The 13,253-nt window shown below is 38.0% G+C and overlaps 1 protein-coding gene across 2 annotated transcripts in view; it reads right to left on the bottom strand.

The window, feature by feature from the left end:
* Gabra2 (gamma-aminobutyric acid type A receptor subunit alpha2) overlaps positions 1-13,253 on the bottom strand; it is a 132,076-nt gene that overhangs the window by 66,112 nt on the left and 52,711 nt on the right. For both annotated transcript variants that reach the window (XM_085836749.1, XM_021163094.3), the window contains exon 4: positions 9,654-9,721. In XM_085836749.1, the coding sequence (XP_085692875.1) occupies positions 9,654-9,721 (68 nt within the window). The remainder of the gene's footprint in view (positions 1-9,653; positions 9,722-13,253) is intronic.

Here is a 13,253-nt window from a genome sequence, read left to right on the forward strand (position 1 = left end):
TCTAACCTTCTAACTCCAAAGTATCAACTATTAGCTTGAAACTAACTCTTTTATTACTTATTCATTTTAAACCCCACTCACTGTCTACCTCCCAGTCAGCTTCTCCATCAATACTTCCCCCATTCCCCTCCCCTTCTCCTCCGAGGGGGTTCTCTCTTAGGTATCTCTCCCACTTTAAGTCTCTGAAAGGGTAGGTGCTTCGTTTCCCAAATGAGGCCAGACAAGGCAGCCCAGCTAGAACATACCCCACATACAGGCAACAGGGATAGTTCCCTCTCCAGTTGTTTGGGGCTCACATGCAAACCAAGCTGCACATCTGCATCTGTGTGGGTAAGCCTTGGTCCAGCTCTTGTAAGTACTTTGAGTGGTGCTTCAGTCTTTGAGAGCCCCAAGGGTCGATGTTAGTTGATTATGTTGGTCTTCCTAGGTAGTTGCTATCCCCTAAAAGGCTACAAACTAACTTGTAAATGCCAGTTTTAAAACAGGCAAAGATAATAACTTCATTTCTGATACACATTGCATCCCAAGTCCCCTAGACCAACTTCATTGGCAAATCACAATGGGAAGAAAGAAAGCAAGTAAGCCCAGTGTGCCTTTTCTACTAGACATTAGTGTCTTAGGGCTCGCCATACTTCTGAACTACACAGTACTGCATTGGCTTCTTGGGAATTGTACTTTGTACTTACTGTTTACAAAGATGAATAAAAATATGACCCAAGTAGATCATTATAATTAATACACCAAGGTCACACTTACCTGAATGTCTAACTTGTTAATAATATAAAGGAAAACACAGTTGATGAGAACTCACAATTCTGCTCCACAGTCCAGTGCTATAGCACTAACACTGAGCAAGGGACAATCACCTAAGCTGTGGTTCTTTTTACAGGCCTGGGTAGCACATTTTGTGGCTTTACTGCCAATGTCACAAAATATTCACATGCAATGAAATATCCACTAATACAGGAAAAGAAATTTTTTATATATTTTGCGGAAAGGACATATTTCTTTATATGGAAACTCATGGAGGTAGGTCAGGCATGGACATATTTCTTTATATGGAAATTCATGGAGGTAGGTCAGGAGTGGGAGAAATTGCTGTAGTGTGCACGCCTACTGCAAACTTTGTCCATTGTTAGCTACCAGTATATTCTAACGCTTAATTACCTTCTTACTCATTAATTTTTAAATGTTGAAATTAAAGATTTTTAACTTAACTGCAGACAGTGTAATTAGAATCATTAATTATAATTCAGATCCACAACTTTCTTTAGACAATTACACGGGCTAATGAGTTTTTGATCGCCAAGCATGAGCATGTGTCTGCACGTTTATGTGCATATGCACATATGCTCTATGTGCATGGGTGTGTTTTCCTTGGTTCTTAATGCTTTGTGCTATGTTGCTATTTTCCCTCAGGCTAAAGTCAGAACAAATCTATAGCACTGACCTGAACAAGAGGATCTAGGAGTTTAGTTAGGTTTTGCTACATACTATGTACTTCATAGAAAGAACAGCAGTTATACTACTAAAAAGGGAAATGAAATATCTCCAGTATTTGTTCTTATTAACTAAATACTTTTATGAGACATGAGCCCTAAGCCTCCATATCTCCTTCTATTTGTAGGTTATAACATGGACGTGCTTTTCTTTCCCATGTGCTGCAGGTCTATTTAGATTATTTCTGTTTTCAGTAAACACAGGTTCAAACGTGTCTTCATTATCTTTCTTATTTTTCAGCAAGAGGAGTATCAATAAAGAATAAAACATTTCATCTTGCCATCCTGAAAACTAAGTCATTTCTCTTTACAACAAAGTTGATGAGGACTCTCTTTCATTTTTCACTTGCTTCCTTTTTTTTGTGAATTTCATCCATGAGAGTTATATTTATATCATTTCCCATTTCTTTTACATCCGATTAATCTTCTCTAGCTGACTTGGAGTGTGAGTGTATATGTTAATGTGATCTATAACTTGCATATATGGATAGTGTATTTTTGTAAAATTATAGATAAACAGATAAGTGTTTGCATATGTACAGAAATATGTATACACCATGGTTTCAAAACAAATATTCTCAAATTTCGTATTTCTTTCCCAGACATGGACAAATATGATACCAGAGCTTCACAAGGATTGAATTGTCACTTGACCCCCCGTTTTACATCATCTTTCCATCCTATGCTACTATGAGTCCCAGTGCTCAGTACTGACTTCCCCTTACTTAGATTAGGAGATGGATTATGTCAACATTACTTTTTTAGTTTCTCAGCTACATAGTATCAGGTCCAGTAAAATGAGGTATCAGGGGGAACATTCCAATGTCATATCAAGTGGAGGAAGCTTCTTTTTAAAATCATGTTTGAAATGGAAACAGAATTACATCAGCTTCCCCTTCCCTCTCCTCCCTCCAGCTAGCCCCTCTCAGGTATTCCCCCTTCATCAGCACCACAAATCCCACATACACTTTCAAAACACTCTTTTCCCCCAGTTCTTATTGTTACATAGACACATATATACATACACAAATATGACTGTAGGTGTGAGTACACAAACAACAACAACAACAACCTCAAAATCCCTACTATTTCTGTTTTGCAGTTGCTGTGTATATGGTTTCCAGGCTAACCAATTAGAATTAGCCAATCAGCAACAGCATTGATCCAAAGGAAAGGCTATTTCTTCTCCCAAGGGTCAGTAGTTCCTGGTCTGTGTTTCTCACCTTGAGGTGAGATTCCATTCAATTTCTCCCTTCTATGAGAATATTTCCAAGAACACATCAAAACAATCATCCATCCTGACCAAGTAGGTTTCATCCCAGGGATGCAGGGATGGTTCAATATACGGAAATCCATCAACGTAATCCAGTATATAAACAAACTCAAAGACAAAAACCACATGGTCATCTCGTTAGATGCGGAAAAAGCATTTGACAAGATCCAACACCCATTCATGATAAAAGTCTTGGAAAGATCAGGAATTCAAGGCCCATACCTAAACATGATAAATGCAATCTACAGCAAACCAGTAGCCAACATCAAAGTACATGGTGAGAAGCTTGAAGCAATCCCTCTAAAATCAGGGACTAGACAAGGCTGTCCACTTTCTCCATACCTATTCAACATTGTACTTGAAGTCCTAGCCAGAGCAATTCGACAACAAAAGGAGATCAAAGGGATACAAATTGGAAAAGATGAAGTCAAAATATCACTTTTTACAGATGATATGATAGTATATATAAGTGACCCTAAAAATTCCACCAGAGAACTCCTAAACCTGATAAACAGCTTCGGTGAAGTAGCTGGATATAAAATTAACTCAAACAAGTCAATGGCCTTTCTCTATACAAAGAATAAACAGGCTGAGAAAGAAATTAGGGAAACAACACCCTTCTCAATAGTCACAAATACTATAAAATATCTTGGCGTGACTCTAACTAAGGAAGTGAAAGATCTGTATAATAAAAACTTCAAGTCTCTGAAGAAAGAAATTATAGAAGATCTCAGAAGATGGAAAGATCTCCCATGCTCATGGATTGGCAGGATCAACATTGTAAAAATGGCTATCTTGCCAAAAGCAATCTACAGATTCAATGCAATCCCCATCAAAATTCCAAATCAATTCTTCAACGAATTAGAAAGTGCAATCTGCAAATTCATCTGGAATAACAAAAAACCTAGGATAGCAAAAACTCTTCTCAAGGATAAAAGAACCTCTGGTAGAATCACCATGCCGGACCTAAAGCTCTACTACAGAGCAATTGTGATAAAAACTGCATGGTACTGGTATAGTGACAGACAAATAGAACAATGGAATAGAATTGAAGACCCAGAAATGAACCCACACACCTACGGTCACTTGATCTTCGACAAGGGAGCTAAAAACATCCAGTGGAAGAAAGACAGCATTTTCAACAAATGGTGCTGGCACAACTGGTTGTTAACATGTAGAAGAATGCGAATCGATCCATTCCTATCTCCTTGTACTAAGGTCAAGTCTAAGTGGATCAAGGAACTTCACATAAAACCAGAGACACTGAAACTTATAGAGGAGAAAGTGGGGAAAAGCCTTGAAGATATGGGCACAGGGGAAAAATTCTTGAATAGAACAGTAATGGCTTGTGCTGTAAGATCGAGAATTGACAAGTGGGACCTCATGAAACTGCAAAGCTTCTGCAAGGCTAAAGACACCATCAATAAGACAAAAAAACCACCAACAGATTGGGAAAGGATCTTCACCTATCCTAAATCAGATAAGGGACTAATATCCAATATATATAAAGAACTCAAGAAGGTGGACTCCTGAAAGTCAAATAACCCCATTAAAAAATGGGGCTCAGAACTGAACAAAGAATTCTCACCTGAGGAATACCGACTGGCAGAGAAGCACCCGAAAAAATGTTCAACATCCTTAATCATCAGGGAAATGCAAATCAAAACAACCCTGAGATTCCACCACACACCAGTCAGAATGGCTAAGATCAAAAATTCAGGTGACAGCAGATGCTGGTGAGGATGTGGAGAAAGAGGAACACTCCGCCATTGTTGGTGGGATTGCAAGCTTGTACAACCACTCTGGAAATCAGTCTGGGGGTTCCTCAGAAAATTGGACATAGTACTACCGGAGGATCCAGCAATACCTCTCCTGGGCATATATCCAGAAGATGTCCCAACCGGTAAAAAGGACACATGCACCACTATGTTCATAGCAGCCCTATTTATAATAGCCAGAAGCTGGAAAGAACCCAGATGTCCCTCAACAGAGGAATGGATACAGAAATTATGGTACATTTACACAATGGAGTACTACTCAGCTATTAAAAAGAATGAATTTATGAAATTCCTAGCCAAATGGATGGACCTGGAGGGCATCATCTTGAGTGAAGTAACACAATCACAAAAGAACTCACACAATATGTATTCATTGATAAGTGGATATTAGCCCAAAACTTAGGATACCCAAGATATAAGATACAATTTGCTAAACGCAGGAAACTCAAGAAGAATGAAGACCAAAGTGTGGACACTGTGCCCCTTCTTAGAATTGGGAACAAAACACCCAGGGAAGGAGTTACAGAGACAAAGTTCGTAGCTGTGATGAAAGGATGGACCATTTAGAGACTGCCTTATCCAGGGATCCATCCCATAAGCAGCTTCTAAAGGCTGACACCATTGCATACACTAGCAAGATTTTGCTGAAAGGACCCAAACATAGCTGTCTCTTGTGAGACGATGCCGGGGCCTAGCAAACACAGGAGTGGATGTTCACATTCAGCTATTGGATGTATCACAGGGCTCCCAATGGAGAAGCTAGAGAAAATACTCAAGGAGCTAAAGGGATCTGCAACCCTATTTTTGGAACAACATGATGTACTAACCAGAACCCCGGAGCTCTTGTCTCTAGCTGCATATGTATCGAAAAATGGCCTAGTTGGCCATCACTGGAAAGAGAGGCCCATTGGACTTGCAAACTTTATATGCCCCAATATAGGGGAATGCCAGGGCCAAAAGAATGGGAATGGGTGGGTAGGGAAGTGGGGGGCGCTATGGGGGACTTTTGGGATAGCATTGGAAATGTAACTGAGGAAAATATGTAATAAAAATATTAAAAATTAAAAAAAGAGAATATTTCCATTGGTATTTCTATTGGAAGAGTCTACCACCAGTAGATAGAAGGGTCACAAATGGAGGAACTGGGTTACTAACCCATGGTCAAAACTTCTGACCCAGAATTGTTCCTGTTTAAAAGAACTGCAGGGACAAAGATGGAGAAGAGACTGGAGGAACAGTAGTCTTTCTCATGGTGGTGGTGGGAGGAGTACCAAGGCCTGACACTATTACTGATGTTATATTCTGCTTACAGACAGGAGCCTAGCATGATATTCTCTGAGAAGCCTGACCAGTACCTGACTGATATAGACATAGATACTTACACCCAACCACTGGACTGAAGTTGGGGATCCCTATAGTTGAATTATGGTATGGAGTGAAGAAGCTGAAGGAGAAGGGAGCCTCATAGGAAGGCGAGCAGTCTCAGCCAACCTGGACTCCTATGAGCTTTCAAAGACTGAGCAACCAACCAGACAGCATCCACTGGCTGGGCAGAGGACCCTGGCACAGGTGTATCAGAGGACTACCTGATCTGGCCTCAGTGGGAGAAGATATGCCTAATCCTAGAGACACTTGAGACCCCAAGGAACAGGGATGTCTGGTGCGGGGAGGGAGAGCACCTTTGGGAAGAAAGGGGAAGGAGGAATGGGGAATGTGAGAGACCATGGTGGGCGGGGGGAGGACAATGGCTGTAATGTAAACAAATAAAATAATTTCTAAAAAAGAAAAAAACAAAACAAAAAGAAAAGATAAAATGAGCATGTGAATATTTGCTCACATGCACACACACGCGCGCGCGCACACACACACACACACACATATACACACACCTAAGATATGTTTGCTCCTCAATATACAAAGACATCTAAAACAATCAAAAACTGACTTTACTTAAATAGTATCAAGTATAAGTCCACTCAAATCAATCCAATTTAAATATAGTTGGAAGTGTGAGCAAATTCTAATATTTATTGTACATTGCAATTAAATTAACAAATAATAATGTTTATCATCAATTTCCACAAATAAGAGTGTGTCTTGAGCATACTAAAAATACTCTACTAAATATTTCAATAAAAGTACTTGGGTTCTATTAACTGATGAGACCAAAGTATGTTAAGTCAAATTTAGATTTATTTAAAATTCGTTCATTTCTTCATGGCTATGTACTTAAGAGTAAATTTCTGACTGTCTAAATGCTTTTGAATGGTGAAAATGCATTGAAATACAAAGTTAGTAAAATTTATCACTAGTAGGAACAAAACCACTTGCACAGAGTTTGCCATAAATAATAAAAGAGTGTTGTCCACTCCTGCTCACTGTTCTCCCTCCCTGCCTCTCCCTCACACTTCTCTCCAGTTTACTTTGGAAATATACCTCAACTTCGGAAGTATTGATAGTACAGGTGTATGCTTTGGCCCTGAGTATTTTGTTCTCAATCTCAAAACAGGAAACAGAAGAGGCTATTAGAAATTGATTATAAATAAATGTTCTCTATTCATGAAAATTTTTAGGTGAAAATATTCCCTTTACAAATCAAAACTCTTACTAGAATAACTTATTTCTTGTATTCATAATATAATAAATGAAAGAGTTAGAGAATTGCTGTATCTAATTCTTTGGTAGCATTTCTCTATTTTAGCTAGTAGGTAGAGACCAATGTAACTATTAAAGCTACATAATGTTCATAGTATCCCTCAAATTTTTCAATATAATGCTTCATAAAATTTTACTGCTCCCTGTTTTCTTTACATAGAATCTAATTATTTGATGACATATCTGGAATCTGTGAGCAGTTACTAAAACTAGTCTCACTAAAACTGAAAAAAAGTGTTTACTGCAAAACAATTTTCAACCAGCCAATAAGACTTGGTCTATGTGTTACTACTAGAAACACCATGGACATCACTTCAAGGTCTTGTCCACTTGTACTGACCAATTGTGCAAGAAAGCTTAATATTTCAGGTTGAACACTGAATATAGCACGGTAGTTGAATGACTCCTTAGCTCTGACATAAATCCTTAGAAATGGAGGAAAACAAAATCAAACAATGGAAATAAAAACTGGTAATTCACAGAGAGGGGTAGTTTAGGTTGAACATCATGCTTTCATGTTACTCCATGAGTGTTTCCATGTCTCAGGGCCATTTAATTAGAAGTTTGGAAGAATTTTAAAGATCTCACAGTTTTTGTGTCAACACTCTCCCTCCCACATAGTAAGCTCTCAGCCTCATACCCCTTCACCCTGGGTCCCATCCAGGTCATAAACAAAAGTAGCTGACAGAAGACCAAGATGGAAGGAAAAGCAAGGCCTGTCCATTTCTTTCCTGAACTCTTCGAGGGGAAGAAGAAACTGGGAGAAGAAAAGAGGATGGGGAGGACCGGGTATGAGTCTCATTCCCTGTAACTTCCAGTGTTATAGTCAGAAGTAGAGGATGCCTTAGGGGTAGAGGAGATTGTAAGCCTCCCACTTTACAAAGAGGTAGCTTGGGCAAGAGAGATAGACATTCAGAGGAATGAAGCAAAGCAAGTATTAGCTAGAAGATGTGACACAATCTAACATGGTATCAGTAAGAAATATTATTTCAAGAAAAATTTCTATTACATTTTTACAAGTAATTAAGAATTTATTTCATTCCAACAATCTCCCTCGCTTACATATCTCATTTAAAAAACATCAATTCAACTAAATTCAGTAATTTCAACACTCTAGTTCTCTCTCTCTCTCTCTCTCTCTCTCTCTCTCTCTCTCCCTCCCTCCCTCCATCCCCTCCACTCCCCTCCCCTCCTCTCCCCTCCTCTTGCCTTCCTTCCCCTCCCCCTCCCTGTCCCCCTTCCCCTTCCCTTCCCTTTCCCTTCCTTATTTCTTTTTTTTTTTTTTTTCCTTCTTGTTTGTTGTTTGGTTTGGGCTTTTCTTTCTTTCTTTTTTTTTTTTTTAAATTAGATGTTTTCTTCATTTACATTTCAAATGTTATCCCCTTTCCAGGTTTCTCCACCAACCCCCCCTATCCCTTATCCCCTCCCCCTGCTCACCAACCCACTCACTCTTGCTTCCTGGCCCTGGCATTTCTTTATACTGTGACATTCAGCCTTCACAGGACCAAGGGTCTCTCCTCCCATTGATGACCAAATAGGCCATCCTCTGCTATATAGGCTGCTAGAGCCATGAGTCCCATCATATGTACTCTTTTTGGGTGGTGGTTTAGTCCCTGGGTGCTTTGGGGGTACTGGTTAGTTCATATTGTTATTCCTCCTATGGGGCTGCAAACCCCTTCAGCTCCTTGGGTCCTTTAGCTAGCTCCTCCATTGAGGATTCTGTGCTCAGTCCAATTGTTGGCTGTGAGCATCTACTTCTGTATTTGTCAGGCACTGGTAGAGCCTCTCAGGAGACAGCTATAACAGGCTTCAGTTAGCAAGCACTTGTTGGCATTCACAATTGTATATAAGATGGATCCTCAGGGTGTGGGGGACCCAGTTTTTGTGTAGCCTTGGTTATCCTGAAACTTGCTCAGGCTAAGCTTAAAGTCACATTTGAGTGCTGGAATTAAAACAGTGCACTATCATCTGCTCAGCTTCAACACTCTAGTTTTCTTTGGATTGATTTGCATGTGTGTCTTGTGTGTGCATGTTGTATAACAATGCAACGAGTCTTCTTAGTGACTGTGAGGATATTTTCCTGTAACACTCACCAACCTTGGTCCAAAGCATCTACTCATAAAACTCATCAGTCATATGGAAGTCAAGCAAATGATTAACTCTAGAAAGTCACCACTAATAATGTAATTGTTCTTCTTAAATGTTAAGTCTATGCCACTTCACAGCTAAGTAGGTAGGTTTGGGTAGAAAAATATGTATATTTTATGTATATGTTTGTATATATATATATATATATACCAGAAACACATCATCAACTTTTTGTTGATGTGGCTAGAAATGTCTTATATGCAGAATTCTATGACTATAAAAATATTGACTTAATATAAATTACCACTATTTCTCAATAGGTTAAGAAACATATTTAATATTTTTAAAAAGTTAACTTACCATATCTGTATCTGAGACAGGGCCAAAACTGGTCACGTAAATGTTAGTGAAGACTTCAGTAATACTGTCTAAGAGGAAGAAAAGAAAGCGGACATAGATTGTATATAGTGAAATAAGTACAGAAAAATAGTTGAGTCTATGGTATAATGCAGAAGTAAGTGATAAGGCAGTATCGAGATACACTTTCCAAACAATCCACAACTAACAGAACTTATGCCTAGAAGTACCTTGATATTCATCTTTAGAAAGATGATTAATCAGAATTCCTTCTTAAATATTGCATTGCTAATTATGAATAGCTTCTTAAAAACTGTCTTAAATAAATCAGTCAAACAAAATTTTACCATTAACACTGACAATAGGGAGGGGTTATTGCTTGATACTATAAATCTGATGGTTAAACTAATATTACAGATGTCATTTTGGGATGGTTGGGATTAATAGTTTGCATACCACATGGATTATTTAGCCTAAAAATCAATATCTTTCCATAGAATAAAATAAAAACAAATTGTATACAATTATAAATAAATGTGACTCACCATATATATATATAACCATATTACTTAATAACTTATAAATAAAAAGAAAATAAATTAATCCATATTGGACTATATTTAAAATGGGTCTATAAATGTCTTTACAACTTCCTGAAATGCTAATGTTCAAGGGAATCAGATTCTAAATAAATATAAAATATGAACTATAAAACAATTAACAACACTTATCAATTAACAGGATGATTTAGACATCCAAACTCAAATTAAAAAATAAGATATCATTTGTAAAGGTTGTATTTCCACATGAATAATATAATGACATCCCTCCTATCTAATAATGGGTATTAATTTAGAAAGGAATAACCTATGCATACAATTTTTAAACAAGAAGGCACATTTTAAGTGAAAGAATTTTTAATTCACATACTTTTAGAACCAATTAAAAATTTACTGCACTAGCTATTCCTCAAAGAATTGTTATAGAATAATTTTCATGTCAAAGCTATAGAGTAGATTCTCTATTACATCTCTGTGATATATACAGTGATTTACAGTAAACTGTGAAACATTACCAAAAGACCCACACCAAGTATAGACAGTCTTGTTTTAAAACCCAAGTACTCTGATCTCTGAGTTTTCCTGCTACATCAGGTCACTGCACAACAATGGACAATAGAAGGGAGTAAATGTAGATTCGTATTATCTATTTCTACTTGTTTGGCCTACATGGAAACATGGTGAAAGTACATCGATAAACATGTTTATTCCCCATTATGTATACAATTTCATTGTTTAAACTATATTTTTTAATTCTACTGTGCTGTACCTCAGCACATAAATTAATCAATACCATTGTTTTCCTGATGATACCTGTCTGAAACATACATAAGGTCAAGTTTCTGGAAATCCAACCTGTGCAGAAATTCAAGATCCCATACTTAGAAGCATTCTGTTCTTGATATTTTCTTCCTGCTCTATTAAATTCTGGGACTATTTTTAAACAAAGGTCAAGCATTTCCACTTTGAAATGAACTTTCTCAAAATATGTTACAATCCCTGTACTACCTCCTATGAGATATGATTACACAGATAAAATTATATGTGAATCATGTGACCCTGATTTTTCAAAGGTGGTCTCTAAGTTATTTCATGTTCATGTTTGTGTCTATGGATTAGAGCAGGGTAAAACTGAGTTATTGATATACATTACAGTGCTTTGATTCATTAGACTATGGATAGCACAAAGTAAGCGATGATAATTGTTGGCTGGTAGAAACATTGATCTCTGCCTTTTAGGAACCATGAGTCATCCTCCCAAGACCTCGTGTTCATAATGAAGAGCCTAGGTGAGATCCCAAGTCAGCCTGCATACTGGTGAGGATCCTTCCTCACCCAATCTTGACAAATTGCTTCTCAACCTTGATGTCCCTATTTAAGGGTTTCTCCTCTCCAGCCATGGTTAGTTGAAGAGGTTTACAGAGTCAATCGTCAATACCCCTTCTAGTGAAAGCAACTTAAGTCCAATTAGACAGTGTTGGTTACAATGAGGACAAAGGTGACACTATAGCAGTATTGAGGTAATCTTTCTAGGTCACTGGTGTGTTTGGAAGCTCTACAGGTGGATGAGAATTTTGGTCGCTTTCTCTCTTTGCAGCTTGCAATGCACTTTTGGATACTACGAGAGCTAGCTAGTCTTTAGGGAGGAGGATTTCAGCACAGTTCTGGCTTGATTCCACCAAGTTCTGTGTCAACACTGTGGGCTACTTTCCAAAATAGTCTTAACTTCATGTTAGAGACACAACGGAGCGCAATGGAGCAAGGGCATTTCTCTATATTATTTTGGGAGTCCCTGGGGCTCCCATGGCAAACTCACAAGCAGGTTTCACACACACACGTGTTCACACACCCACAGACACACACATACAGAGACACACACATACACACACACTCAGTCCTTTTAAAAAACAATGATTTTCCTGTTTATTTCCTCAGGAACCCTTTAGTATCTATTACCTCTCCTTTCTCCTTCTCTTTCTGTGTTTTCTCCCTCTCGCTCCCCAGGAAAAGACCCCAGATTCTCTCAGTACCCTTTTCATAACACACGTGTTTCTCTTCTCCCTTCCCAGTATACTCCCTCTCTATTTTATACTTCCTATAGTTAATTCATGGTATATACTTAAATGTAAAGATTTTGAGCTAGGATCCATAAAAAAGACGGAACATATGGCAATTGTTTTTCTTAGTCTGGGTTATTTTTCTCAGAACCCTTAGACCTAAGGCTCAGAGAAAATTCACAAAAGGGAGAACACATATATTATAAGAATTGGAGTACCAGGATGCTACTGGGAGGATAGTGTCTTCTAAATATTGCCAGGAAGTTGCACCCACGAAATTTCAACATTATGGTGGCCTAAATAACATAGGCAACCAATAGCTGCTGATGGATTGGTGAAAAATCAGTTGTCTCCAGAGACCAGCAAATCTCCAGTAGGATTTTTAAATATGTGGGTAGGTGGTGAGTTGGAGAGAATCTGGGACATGTTGGCAGGGGCAAAACACTAATCAGAATATACTATATGAAAATAATCTATCTTCAATTGAAAATTTAAAAATAAATAAAGATTGACATCTAGGAGTAAAATGCATTCAAAGCAAAATGTCCCTGAAGAACATACATCATAGAGGAGGGAAAAAATTAAAAGTTGTATTTCCAAAACAAGGTCACAGTTTCCAATGGCAAGAGAAGCATTTGAAAAGAGATATACAAGTAAGTTTCACTCTTTGTTGATGTTCAGTGTGGCAACCAATCTCTAAGACAGCAAAATGCAGAAAATGTATTTCAGGTAGAGTGTCTCACATGCAAAAGTCAAGTCCAGCAAACAGTTAGGTTGGGCTCATGAATATAATCTACTGCTTATGCACATGAGTACAACATCACACAGGAATAAAAAGCAGAAGTTTGTGTCAAAATAAGAACTGATCAGCTATAATTAGGAGAACAAGGTCACTGTATTTATGGCATCGTGGAACTGCCAGGAGGTCCGTGAATGGTAGAATAGTATCTAATTAGAAATACTATCTTCTCAGTATAAATCTGGCT

Source organism: Mus caroli, unplaced genomic scaffold, assembly GCF_978045245.1.
Source record: "Mus caroli unplaced genomic scaffold, Mus_caroli_1 scaffold_4, whole genome shotgun sequence".
In the NCBI taxonomy this organism is placed as follows: domain Eukaryota; kingdom Metazoa; phylum Chordata; class Mammalia; order Rodentia; family Muridae; genus Mus; species Mus caroli.